This window comes from Mytilus trossulus, chromosome 3, assembly GCF_036588685.1.
Source record: "Mytilus trossulus isolate FHL-02 chromosome 3, PNRI_Mtr1.1.1.hap1, whole genome shotgun sequence".
In the NCBI taxonomy this organism is placed as follows: domain Eukaryota; kingdom Metazoa; phylum Mollusca; class Bivalvia; order Mytilida; family Mytilidae; genus Mytilus; species Mytilus trossulus.
Window position 1 is genome coordinate 91,516,603 of NC_086375.1, and position 14,277 is coordinate 91,530,879.

The window sequence follows — 14,277 nt, forward strand, 5'->3', positions numbered from 1 at the left end:
TTTCCAATCAAATATATTTCATCATTCAGTGCTGTGAAGTTTGTACTGTTCATTTTTGAGACTCGAGATATTTTTATCTTTAGGAAAATTTAAATTCCAGCAACCCTGAAACAACAATTTACCTATAATCTTTGTCGAATTGAATAAATTTTAAAATTAAAAAAAATTTAAACTGGATATATTGATAAAAAAAAAGAAAACTGTTTGGTTTTATTTTGAATAGTTGCAAAAAGGGAACAATAAAGACAACTACTTGTTTAGTAATCATTTATAAATAACAGTATACAAATGAGACAAACACTTTTTTAAAGAAAAGGAGCTTACTATAAGATTAATACAAGAAAATATTCCTAGCAAAAGTTCTTCCTTCTACAGAAGCAAATACATGATTCCACTATTTGCGTACTTGTAGTACATTTACCACCTTCCAGTATTCCACTAAGAGGAGATAACTGCTATCTACACATATACTGGTACCTACCTATAGTACATTCTGCTCCTTTCCAGTACTCTGTACACTGACAACTATAGGATCCCATTGTATTGGTACATACTCCTTCATGCTGACATGGACTCGTAAGGCATTCATCCACATCTATCAAAATAAATATCAGTATTTAGATAAATTCAATTTATCAATGGTGGTCCATTTAAATACTTTTACATGTTTTGACAAATTAAATTCTTGCATAGATATTTCAAATAAATTACTTTTTATAACATTACAAATGATTGCTGTAAAACTAAAAAACTAAAAAACTAAATAATAAAGGAGACTTTTTTATGTTACTACAATGAATTAAATATGAATACAAAGAGATGTTGAGTAACATCATTGCTAGCAAAATTGCTTGTTTCTGAATCCTTAATATTTATTTCATTTGTATAATATTGTTTTTGTTGATTTATCTGAATAAATATTGTTTAAACTAATGTGTTAGCATCTGAACAATACATTAATAGTACTATTCAAATTATTTCCTTGTTATAAATCTTTATTTTGACCAGTAATTAATATCTTACCAATACCACAGGTTGGACCAGTCCTTCCAAGAAGACATTGACATACATAAGAACCTGGTGTGTTTATACACGAGCCATCATTCAAACATGGATTTAGGAGACATTCATTCTTATCTAAAATAGAAAAAAAATATACTAAAAATCAAAATTTGCTTTTTTTCTTACAAATGGAACTGTACAAGGTTGTACAAAGACATCAGAAATATTTTCTCACTCTGATCCAAAATATCATTTCTCAGCTGTTTAAAAAACAGTATCAAGTTTCCATTAGAATTTGTTGGCCAACATAAGGTAGGAAAATATTACACATAAAAATTCCTCACTGATAATCTGCTAACTAAATTCTTAAGAAACTTGAAACAGATTTGAGAAATTCTCTTCCTAACATACTGCACATTATGTCTGCCACTATATTGCTATCACTAAAATAAATTTATGTATTTTTGATTCATGCTTTATAAATATAAGCTAATGTTCACATATAATAATTTACCAATCAGACATCGGTCTCCTTCAAACCCAGTACCAGTGCAGTCACAGTAGAAACCACCGTCTGTGTTCTTACATAAACCATTGTTAGAACAAGGATTGTTTCCAACCGCCAAACATTCATTTATATCTGTAATGATAAAAGAAAAGTCATTTAAATCAACCAACCAATGGTTTATATCAGTGACATATAAAATGAATGACAAAGCAGATACAATCAGGTTCAGCCTGGGTTTTTTTACTTTATTTTTGATTTTGCTCTAATTAATCATTGGTAAAGAAATAGCAAATTCTGTGGAGTAGCCTTTAACTGGGAACATTGAAGCTTGAATTATTTAGCTTGTAAGTTTGACAAGGGGAACAATTTAAACTAAATAAATGACCGATGGTGATTTAGGTAACACCCCTGCTTAAACTTCAGACAGAGCAAAGATCAAGACAATAAAGCAACTACAATTAATAATACAAATCATCTGATATAATCTACAAAAATTCTATCTATAATTCATTAAGAAATGAAGATGTTAGAGTACTACCAAGAAAATTTCCATGTTAATTATGTTTCAAAGGGGCAATCACTCCTATAAAAATGTTCCTGCAGTACCTATTTTCAAACTCAACTGTGAGATTTTGCCAATGAATAACTTTCATAAAAAATATTGTTTTTTTATTTAATAATGCAGACTTGAATAACCACACAAGACAATTTATTAAATAATTATATTTCTTATTTTCATAATGAATAATAAGTTAACTGGTTATTTTACTGTTGCAAATATGAGTTTACATGTCTCTGCTACGTGAAACCAAGTAAACTCAATTTCCAACAGTCAAACTACCAATGGACGTCCACAAAGTATCAAATACAATACTTTTATCTCTTAAATCAAAGAAATTCTTAACATTGTTTTACAGCTATAAACTGTGTTAAATAAAACCACTTCTTAATGACTGAATAAAATACCTACCAATATCACAGTATGGTCCTTTCCAGAACTGATTACAAAGACATGTATAAGATCCATCATTGTTGATGCATGTACCACTATTTCTGCAAGGACTAGGAACACTGTCACATTCATTACGATCTATAATCAGAATAATGGTACATGAAATACATACTTTAATTTATTCACATGAAATACACACTTTAATTTATTCACATGAAATACTCACTTTAATTTATTCACATGAAATACACACTTACTGTCCTCAAAGTAAGTTACGTTGAATTAAATTCCATCCATTAAAATATGTTGAAGATATTAATGACACAATCAAAGATTTTCAGTATTTAAAAAACTTACCTAGTTCACAGTCATTTCCATACCAGCCCTGGGGACACTGACATCTGTATGAGCCCATTAAATTAAAACAGGAACCACCATTCTTGCAGGGTCGTAATGTAACACATTCATCCACATCTGAAATGAAATTGCAATTACATCCAGTGAAATATTTTCATTTTAGAATAAATAAAAATACATGGTTGTTGTTTATCTATATGTGTTACATATTTATTTTACGTTAATTTTCTTACATAAATAAGGCCGTTAGTTTTCTCTTTTGAATTGTTTTACATTGTCTTATCTGGGCCTTTTATAGCTGACTATGCGGAATGGGCTTTGTTCATTATTGAAGGCCGTACGGTGACCTATAGTTGTTAAAGTTTGTGTCATTTTGGTCTTTTGTGGATAGTTGTCTCATTGGCAATCATACCACATCTTCTTTTTCATATGTTAATTTTATAAAATAAGTCTAAATGAATGGAATTTCAAATGTACAATGTATAAATATGCAATGGACATGTTTTAGAAACATTCATATATATTTAAAAAAACAACATTAAAATAACACTTATACATGTAAAACTAAGTTTGTACAAGTGCCATCATTGTAACATGTTATCAATATTTACCTAATTCACAGAATTCTCCTGTGTATTTCCCATCAGGACAGTTACATTTATAAGAACCGCTCAAGTTTGTACAAGTTCCGCCATTGTAACATGTAATCTGTAAACACTCATTCAAATCTGAAATAAAATAAAAACCCATTTCAATTTAAACTTGAATAAAATAAACTTAACTCTCATAAGGACTTCAAAATCAACAGGAAATATGTTTTATATCAACTAAGAAAAGTTCTAGCTATAACAAAAAGTAATGGCGAAAGTCCAGCTTTTATAAAAAGATAATGAAACAATAAAATGTACGGCATTAAAAGGAATTTGTAAGTTATCTAAAAAGAAAGGTACTTTGGTAAAAAAGCCTGATTAGTGTGTAGTACATACCTGCTTCACAATTTTTACCAGTCCATTGTGTTGTACATATACATTCATAAGTACCCATTAAGTTACGACAGGTGCCATTATGTAAACAGGGATTGTTTATACACTCATTGATATCTGAGGAGAAAAAAAAGAGATTTTATCATAGTTTAGAGCATATATCATTTTATGATACCATAGAGAAAAAGTTTATTTTATGAAACTTTGGAGCAAAGATGTTAATTGATTATACTGTTGGTTTGTGCATTACCATATCATATATTGTGATTTTTTCACCAGTAAATAAACTGAAATAAATTTGAAGTTACATTTAAATCAGTGGTGTACCTTACAGAAAATTGTCAGTTTAATGTTCATTTCAACAGTAACTTCAAGAGGATATAGGCAAATCAAATCAAAATTCTGATCTCTTTAAAACTATTTTCATTATCATTGTTCCAAAATCAGTGGTGTACCTTACAGAAAATTGTCAGTTTAATGTTCATTTCAACAGTTTAGCAACTTCAAGAGGATACATGCAAATTAAATCAAAATTCTGATTCCTTAAAAATTCTTTTCCTTATCATTGTTCCAAAGAAATTGTTGACTACGTACCAACATCACAGTTTTGACCTGTCCAGCCTGGTGCACACTGACACATGTAAGATCCTATAAGATTACTACAGGTGCCTGCGTTTTTACATGGATTACGGGAACATTCATTGAAATCTACAGCAAATCATATACAACTTGTTAATCAGGATGTTCTTACTTGTGTATAGCTGTAGAACCATAGCTCTTAACAACAAATCATATACAACTTGTTAATCAGGATGTTCTTACTTGTGTTTAGCTGTAGAACTATAGCTCTTAACAACAAATCATATACAACTTGTTAATCAGGATGTTCTTACTTGTGTTTAGCTGTAGAACTATAGCTCTTAACAACAAATCATATACAACTTGTTAATCAGGATGTTCTTACTTGTGTTTAGCTGTAGAACTATAGCTCTTAACAACAAATCATATACAACTTGTTAATCAGGATGTTCTTACTTGTGTTTAGCTGTAGAACCATAGGTCTTAACAACAAATCATATACAACTTGTTAATCAGGATGTTCTTACTTGTGTTTAGCTGTAGAACCATAGGTCTTAACAACAAATCATATACAACTTGCTAATCAGAATGTTCTTACTTGTGTATAACTGCAGAACCATAGCTCTTAAGCCCTTATGATACTTTTCTACTAATTGCAGACAGCAAATGTTGAAAAATATGATAAGAACCTAAGAGCTACGGTTCCACATCTTACTTGCATAGAGGTACCAGAAACTACCTTTTCATTCAGATATAATTATTGAAAATTTTGAAAATTTTGAAAATTGAACTTTAACTGTCAATAAATACTTCTAGGTGTAATACCATCAAATCATGGTACGTCACATCTGGTTGTAAAAGTAGGTCTAAAAAAATATTCCCTTGAATTTCACAGTTGTAGAAAAGTAACCCTGCATTTCCATGCACTTAAATTTTACTGAGTCATAAACATGTATGTTGGGTGTCTGAAAGCATCATCCCTTTTTGATTTGATGGTCTTATAAAATATTTTGGAACGTTAAAGGTTACATAGTTACAAAAGCAGGTAACCAGTAAATAACAGTGTAAAAATTGGGTTGTTTACTTACAGTGATAGTTACTTTCTTATATGCAATGAAATGTAGTGTGAAATTTTCACTATAGCACTGGAAAGGATTAACTTTTATACATGCAAAGTATTTCTTTGGTTGAAATAAAGGTAAATACTGTACATTTTTTTAAAAGTGCCAATTTAACAAAGACTAATAGGGGAAAATCAATGGTGGTATTACACCTTCTAAAGCAGAGTTCAATGATCAACATAAATACTGATGAGTAAAAATAATTCAATTCTTTCTACACAGATACAAAAAAAATAATTCTCTTAAATCCATAATTACAAGAGTTTATACTAAAACATTAGATTCTGTTTTCAAAACTTTTTCCTTTCTGTATAAAATTCAAATTTACAAAACTGGAGTACCCATCATAAGCAAGATTTTAATTTAACATTTTCTGTCCAAAATAAAGTTTGAAGATTGAAAGGGACTATATATAATATTAATTTCACCTAATGACTTCTAGAGAAACCTACCTGTTCCACACACAGGTCCCGTCCAACCGTCCCGACAGTTACACGTAAATCCTCCGTTGGTGTTCACACAGGTGCCAAGGTTCAAACATGGGTTAGTGCGGCACTCATCCGTATCTGTTCATAAATGTTAACAAAATCATTAAAACTTATGATTTAGGAGTCATATCTCACTCACTTCCAATATGAGTACAAAAAACAAATCCTAGTCAACTGTAGTAACCTTTTTCCTTTTACATTGAAAACTTGAGTTGAAATTGAATTAAAAAAAAATTACATTCAACGCATGTTTAAGTTATTACCTTATCTAAGGATCTCTCAAATTTAATTTTATCAACTTTGTAAACATTTTACCACTTTCCTGAATTTTTTTTAATCTATTTATAGGTATTATGACATTGAACTTTGATGTGTTTACCTAAAAAACAATAGGATTTTCTTATCATCATGCAACCGTATACTGTTAAAGTTAGGATGCAATTTGATATGTAGTATTTAATTTATCACCCAGAAACTACACTGCACAATTTCAGTAAAGAGTAAGGAACTATGGCCTTGAACTTGACCTTGGACTTGTACAAAAAGAACACTGTTTTGGCAGGTTTGAGGATAAGTGTCTAACAATGAATCACATTATATACTAATTGGATGGAGACATATTCTTTACAGTTTAATTGCAAAGATTTAAAAAGCTCTACAAGCTTTTTGTTTCAAATCTTTTAACAATGAACTGGATGCAGTAGTACATTGCAACCTTTAAATAACTCTTACCATTATTACAGTTTGGTCCCGCCCATTCAGTTGGACAGATACATTCATAGAAGCCTTGTGCTGGAGGTAGGTCCACACATGTTCCCCCGTTCATACATGGATATGTGCCTTCTTTACACTCATCAATGTCTGCAAAATACATGTAGAAAAATCAATCAAATTACAGTATTTTATCCATATTTTTTTGCAACTGATCAGGACAATTTAAATTCTTATCCCTCTTCCTAGGATAGTTTTACGCTTGACAAAAGCAAGCTGTATAACGTCTCCTCTCCCATTGTGACGTCAATGTTAACTTCTCCTCTCCCATTGTGACGTCGATGATATCTTCTCCTCTCATATTGTGACGTCGCTGATAAAGCCTGTTCTCGTTTTGAAGTCTTGATACGAGAATTACGGAGCGACAGAGCAGGGTGATATAGGTGTAGGGAAGGACGATAATACAAGTTATTTATATCTTGATTTGTTCTATACTTACATCCTTCACAGTTTGGACCTTTGTAACCCTGTGCACATTTACACTCGTAAGACCCTGGTAAATCTTTACATATACCGCCAAATTGACAAACAGCAGGAACCTGGAGACATTCATTTATATCTGAAAATTAACAGTCTTTTTTATATATATAATTGTTTTTGGTTTTTTTCATATCAAGCTTTGTAAATCTGTTTTAAACATGGTCATTACTTGTAAATCAGTTATGTATATATAGCAATAAGGGTCAAGCTGACCTTCCTCCAGAACATAAAAACATAGGTAACTTCCTTCCGAAAATAAATGAAGTACATGTATAAACATATAAAATATGATTCACATTTCTTGACTAAGTTTGATTGAATTATTACTCATCTTTAAAAAGTAGCTAAATAGCCAAAGTTTTTTGTCAGAACTTTCCCAAGATGCATCAGCTGACTTACTTGTACCACAGAATTGACCAGTCCATCCAGGTAAACACACACAACTATAAGATCCAAGTCTTTCAGCAGCACACGATCCTCCATTCAAACATGTAATAGATTTACACAGGTCAACATCTACAAACAGAAAGCACTCATCAAATCAATTGGCCAATATAATCATTTATCCACATTTGTTTCTCATTGTCAGCTTGCAAAATAGTTATTAGAATGATCAACCAATCTGATACATATGTTATTTTAAATAAAACCAAAACTAGTGTATTAGAAAAAATCAAAGTTTTGTTTAAATTTAATGAAATTAGAATAGTTATTATTACATGAAAATTTACAAAAAAGTCCCTTGAAGAAATATGAATTACTAGACATGATGATTTCAAGGCAAAGTTCTGTAGCATGTTTATGTCATTACTACAGAAGCTTATATCTCAGTAACTATGACTGGTACCTACCTAGTTCACAGTGTTTCCCTGTCCAGCCAGGACCACATTGACATGTATAGGATCCAGCAGTATTTAGACATGTGGCGCCATTAACACATGGATTCTGTAAGCATTCATCTTTGTCTGAAAACAACAAAATGATCACATGAAAAAAACATTTCCATTTACAAGTCCTTACTTACAAGATAAAAAGTTTGCTGCAACACACGTCACTCTTTTAAAACCCATTATTTGAATTCAACATTAAACAGATTTCCCTTGCATTCCATTGAAATGTGCATAAGAAAGAATCAATAATCAATAATTTATTCTTGTATTATATATTTTTGAAAACTTCTGATGCAAAATCAAACCAATCACAAAACATAACAATATATGTAGCTTGTATCTTGCAAGTAATGTGTGTAAATTTAAAAAAAAACATATTAATAACTTCATTAATTTTCCTTAAGATTTCTGACTTTCCAGGAAATATATACTTATGTTTTCAAAACACTAGAATGCTGAATTCCTTTTCACAATTTTAGAGTTGAACATGTGATATTCATCAAACTTTTCATTAATTGTAGATAGAAATTATAGAATGACACTTTTTATGTGTTTATTCCCAGCCAAGATGTTTTGTAGAATTCAGTATTTATTCAAGGAAAAGATAACTTAATAACACCCTTTTTATTTTCATTAGATCTCTATGACAATGAACTCACCTTTGCCACACTGATCTCCAAACCATCCTGGATCACAGTCACACTTGTATGAACCAGCTAAATCAGTACAGTTACCATGGAAATTACATATCTCTATTTGTATCAGGCATTCTTGGACATCTGGAAAGAAATGGAAATTGTAATTGTACAGGTGAAGAGTCAGTCAGGGCTGAGTACTATCTTTACAAGGTCAAACAATCACATGTCAGATGACCTTTGGAACATTTAAATTTGATGATTTTATCAAAGAAGATACAAGAAATAAATAAAGATGATCTACATTAATTGTATACTTAATCTGAACTTTAATGAAACGGTCATTGTGTGTGTGCATCAGTAAATTGTACGGCAGTTCTATACTCTCACTTCCTCCTACACAAAAATGTGTAAATGAACAGACAGCATTCTCAAGAGTCAACCTATGATAGCCAACATTGTATAATATACAAATACACCATACCTATGTCACATCTAGTTCCTTGCCAGCCTTGTCTACAAATACATTCATAATATCCTGGATGGTCCACACACTGGGCTCCATTCAAACAAGGGAAGGAACTACACTCGTTATATTCTGAAAAATTATACCATTCTTAAACTACATTGAAAATAAATCAAATCCCTGATTTCAATTATTTTTGTCCTTTTTTTACTCCTTTAACTTCGGATCAAAACATGATAAAACATTCATCTATTTCAAACAGCACTTTTAATTTTGTTAATGAATTTAATGTTATTTATGAAATTATCTTCTTTATATATAATAATTCATGTATCTAAGAAAGACACTTATAAATATATCCATTCAAATGAAGCATAGAAATAAAAGCTGACATGTTACTGTCTCATAGAAATTTGAAGAAATTATTGACTCACACATGCATTATATTTTTTTCTATTCATATTTGTGAAAGAAACAGGACACTTCCAATTCATTGAAGAAAAAACTAGAGGCTCTAAAGAGCCTGTGTCGCTCACCTTGGTCTATGTGCATATTAAACAAAGGACACAAATGGATTCATGACAAAATTGTATTTTGGTGATGGTGATGTGTTTGAAGTTCTTACTTTACTGAACGATTTTGCTTCTTACAATTATATCTATCATGAACTTTGCCCATTAGTAACAGAGAACTATATTTGGTAAAAATTTACATAAATTTACCAAATTAATGAAAATTGTTAAAAATTGACTATAAAGGGCAATAACTCCTTAAGGGGTCAATTGACCATTTAGGTCATGTTGACTTATTTGTAGATCTTACTTTGCTGAACATTATTGCTGTTTACAGTTTATCGCTATCTATAATAGTATTCAAGATAACCAAAAACGGCAAAATTTCTTTAAAAATTACCAATTGGAGGGCAGCAACCCAACAACCAGTTGTCCAATTCATCTGAAAAATTCAGGGCAGATAGATATTGACTTGATTAACAATTTAACTTCTTGTCAGATTTGCTCTAGATGCTTTGGTTTCATAGTTATAAGCAAAAAACTGCATTTTACCCCTATGTTCTATTTTTAGCCGTGGCGGCCATCTTGGTTGAATGGCCAGGTCATCGGACACATTTTTCAAACTAGATACCCCAAAGATGATTGTGGCTAGTAGTTTCAGTGGAGATTTTGTAAAAGATTACTTAGATTTATGAAAAATGGTTAAAGATTGACTATAAAGGGCAATAACTCCTAAAGGGGTCAACTGACCATTTTGGTCATGTTGACTTATTTGTAGATCTTACTTTGCTGAACATTATTGCTGTTTACAATTTATCTCTATCTATAATAATATTCAAGATAATAACCAAAAACAGCAAAATTTCCTCAAAATTACCAATTCAGGGGCAGCAACCCAACAACCGATTGACCGATTCATCTGAAAATTTCAGGGCAGATAGTTCTTGACCTGATAAACATTTTTATCCCATGTCAGATTTCCTCAAAATGCTTTGGTTTTTGAGTTATAAGCCAAAAACTGCATTTTACCCCTATGTTCTATTTTTAGCGGTGGCGGCCATCTTGGTTGGTTGACCAGGTCACGCCACACATTTTTTAAACTAGATACCCCAAAGATGATTGTGACCAAGTTTGGATTAATTTGGCCAAGTAGTTTCAGAGGAGAAGATTTTTGTAAAAGATTACTTTAATTTACGAAAAATGGTTAAAAATTGACTATAAAGGGCAATAACTCCTAAACGGGTCAACTGACCATTTTGGTCATGTTGACTTATTTGTAGATCTTACTTTGCTGAACATTATTGCTGTTTACAGTTTATCTCTATCTATAATAATATTCAAGATAATAACCAAAAACAGCAAAATTTCCTCAAAATTACCAATTCAGGGGCAGCAACCCAACAACCGATTGACCGATTCATCTGAAAATTTTAGGGCAGATAGATCTTGACCTGATAAACATTTTTATCCCATGTCAGATTTCCTCAAAATGCTTTGGTTTTTGAGTTATAAGCCAAAAACTGCATTTTACCCCTTTGTTCTATTTTTAGTCGTGGCGGCCATCTTGGTTGGTTGACCAGGTCACGCCACACATTTTTTAAACTAGATACCCCAAAGATGATTGTGGCCAAGTTTGGATTAATTTGGCCAAGTAGTTTCAGAGGAGAAGATTTTTGTAAAAGATTACTTTAATTAACGAAAAATGGTTAAAAATTGACTATAAAGGGCAATAACTCCTAAACGGGTCAACTGACCATTTTGGTCATGTTGACTTATTTGTAGATCTTACTTTGCTGAACATTATTGCTGTTTACAGTTTATCTCTAACTATAATAATATTCAAGATAATAACCAAAAACAGCAAAATTTCTTCAAAATTACCAATTCAGGGGCAGCAACCCAACAACCGATTGACCGATTCATCTGAAAATTTCAGGGCAGATAGATCTTGACCTGATAAACATTTTTACCCCAAGTCAGATTTGCTCTAAATGCTTTGGTTTTTGAGTTATAAGCCAAAAACTGCATTTTACCCCTATGTTCTATTTTTAGCCGTGGCGGCCATCTTGGTTGGTTGACCGGGTCACGCCACACATTTTTTAAACTAGATACCCCAATGATGATTGTGGCCAAGTTTGGTTTGATTTGGCCCAGTAGTTTCAGAGGAGAAGATTTTTGTAAAAGTTAACGACGACGGACGACGACGACGACGGACGACGGACGACGACGGACGACGACGGACGACGGACGACGGACGCCAAGTGATGAGAAAAGCTCACTTGGCCCTTCGGGCCAGGTGAGCTAAAAAAGCATGCAAGAACTTTAATTAAGTGACTTACCGCTTTGACAATTCTTTTCATAAAATCCTGCTGCACAATTACAAACGTAACCCCCAGGGGTATTAGTACAAGTAGCTCCATTCAAACAAGGCCTATCTAGAGAACATTCATCACGATCTAAAAACAGATAGTAACAAATATATTAGCTCCATTTAAACAAGGCCTATCTAGGGAACATTTCTCACGATCTAAAAACAGATAGTAACAAATATATGTCTATGAAAACATTAACAATATGATTACATTTTATGTCTTTCTTAAAATGAAATTTAAATGGTCTAGTTATATAACAAGGAAATATTTGTTTGCAATCAGTCATGAGTTTTGACAGTTTTCTCAGGAATTATATTGTCTTTGACCCAATTCCTTCTAAAACATACACTACACTTCACAGTAGCAATTATTACCTGCTAACATATTCAACACTTGACACTAGCAAATATTGTCTGTAAAAAGGCACTAAACTTCACACTAACAAAGGTTACCTGTAAACACACACTACACTTCACTTCACTTCACACTAGTAAACCTATACTACACTTGACACTAGCAATGGTTACCTGTAAACACACACTACACTTCACTTCACTTCACACTAGTAAACCTATACTACACTTGAAACTAGCAATGGTTACCTGTAAACACACACTACACTTCACTTCACTTCACACTAGTAAACCTATACTACACTTGACACTAGCAATGGTTACCTGTAAACACACACTACACTTCACTTCACACTAGTAAACCTATACTACACTTGACACTAGCAATGGTTACCTGTAAACACACACTACACTTCACTTCACTTCACACTAGTAAACCTATACTACACTTGACACTAGCAATGGTTACTTGTAAACACACACTACACTTCACTTCACACAAGCCAACATATACTACACTTGACACTAGCAATGGTTACTTGTAAACACACACTACACTTCACTTCACACAAGCAAACCTATACTACACTTGACACTAGCAATGGTTACTTGTAAACACACACTACTCTTCACTTCACACAAGCAAACCTATACTACACTTGACACTAGCAATGGTTACTTGTAAACACACACTACTCTTCACTTCACACAAGCAAACCTATACTACACTTGACACTAGCAATGGTTACTTGTAAACACACACTACTCTTCACTTCACACAAGCAAACCTATACTACACTTGACACTAGCAATGGTTACTTGTAAACACACACTACTCTTCACTTCACACAAGCAAACCTATACTACACTTGACACTAGCAATGGTTACTTGTAAACACACACTACTCTTCACTTCACACAAGCAAACCTATACTACACTTGACACTAGCAATGGTTACTTGTAAACACACACTACACTTCACTTCACACAAGCAAACCTATACTACACTTGACACTAGCAATGGTTACTTGTAAACACACACTACACTTCACTTCACACAAGCAAACCTATACTACACTTTACACTAGCAATGGTTACTTGTAAACACACACTACACTTCACTTCACACAATCAAACATATACTACACTTTACACTAGCAATGGTTACTTGTAAACACACACTACTCTTCACTTCACACAAGCAAACCTATACTACACTTGACACTAGCAATGGTTACTTGTAAACACACACTACACTTCACTTCACACAAGCAAACCTATACTACACTTGACACTAGCAATGGTTACCTGTAAACACACACTACACTTCACTTCACACAAGCAAACCTATACTACACTTGACACTAGCAATGGTTACTTGTAAACACACACTACACTTCACTTCACACAAGCAAACCTATACTACACTTTACACTAGCAATGGTTACTTGTAAACACACACTACACTTCACTTCACACAATCAAACATATACTACACTTTACACTAGCAATGGTTACTTGTAAACACACACTACTCTTCACTTCACACAAGCAAACCTATACTACACTTGACACTAGCAATGGTTACTTGTAAACACACACTACTCTTCACTTCACACAAGCAAACCTATACTACACTTGACACTAGCAATGGTTACTTGTAAACACACACTACACTTCACTTCACACAAGCAAACCTATACTACACTTGACACTAGCAATGGTTACTTGTAAACACACACTACACTTCACTTCACACAAGCAAACCTATACTACACTTGACACTAGCAATGGTTACTTGTAAACA

The 14,277-nt window shown here is 32.4% G+C and overlaps 1 protein-coding gene across 7 annotated transcripts in view; it reads right to left on the minus strand.

Moving 5' to 3' along the window:
- The window catches only part of LOC134712834 (fibrillin-2-like), a 120,671-nt gene that overhangs the window by 53,733 nt on the left and 52,661 nt on the right, over positions 1-14,277 (minus strand). For all 7 annotated transcript variants that reach the window (XM_063574784.1, XM_063574785.1, XM_063574791.1 and 4 more), the window contains 16 exons: positions 12,084-12,200; positions 9,251-9,364; positions 8,791-8,910; positions 8,093-8,206; positions 7,641-7,757; positions 7,201-7,320; positions 6,723-6,851; positions 5,955-6,068; positions 4,397-4,510; positions 3,806-3,919; positions 3,431-3,547; positions 2,820-2,936; positions 2,481-2,600; positions 1,517-1,642; positions 1,024-1,137; positions 482-595 (listed from right to left, as the gene is read on the minus strand). In XM_063574784.1, coding sequence (XP_063430854.1) covers positions 482-595; positions 1,024-1,137; positions 1,517-1,642; positions 2,481-2,600; positions 2,820-2,936; positions 3,431-3,547; positions 3,806-3,919; positions 4,397-4,510; positions 5,955-6,068; positions 6,723-6,851; positions 7,201-7,320; positions 7,641-7,757; positions 8,093-8,206; positions 8,791-8,910; positions 9,251-9,364; positions 12,084-12,200 — 1,881 coding nt within the window. The remainder of the gene's footprint in view (positions 1-481; positions 596-1,023; positions 1,138-1,516; positions 1,643-2,480; positions 2,601-2,819; positions 2,937-3,430; positions 3,548-3,805; positions 3,920-4,396; positions 4,511-5,954; positions 6,069-6,722; positions 6,852-7,200; positions 7,321-7,640; positions 7,758-8,092; positions 8,207-8,790; positions 8,911-9,250; positions 9,365-12,083; positions 12,201-14,277) is intronic.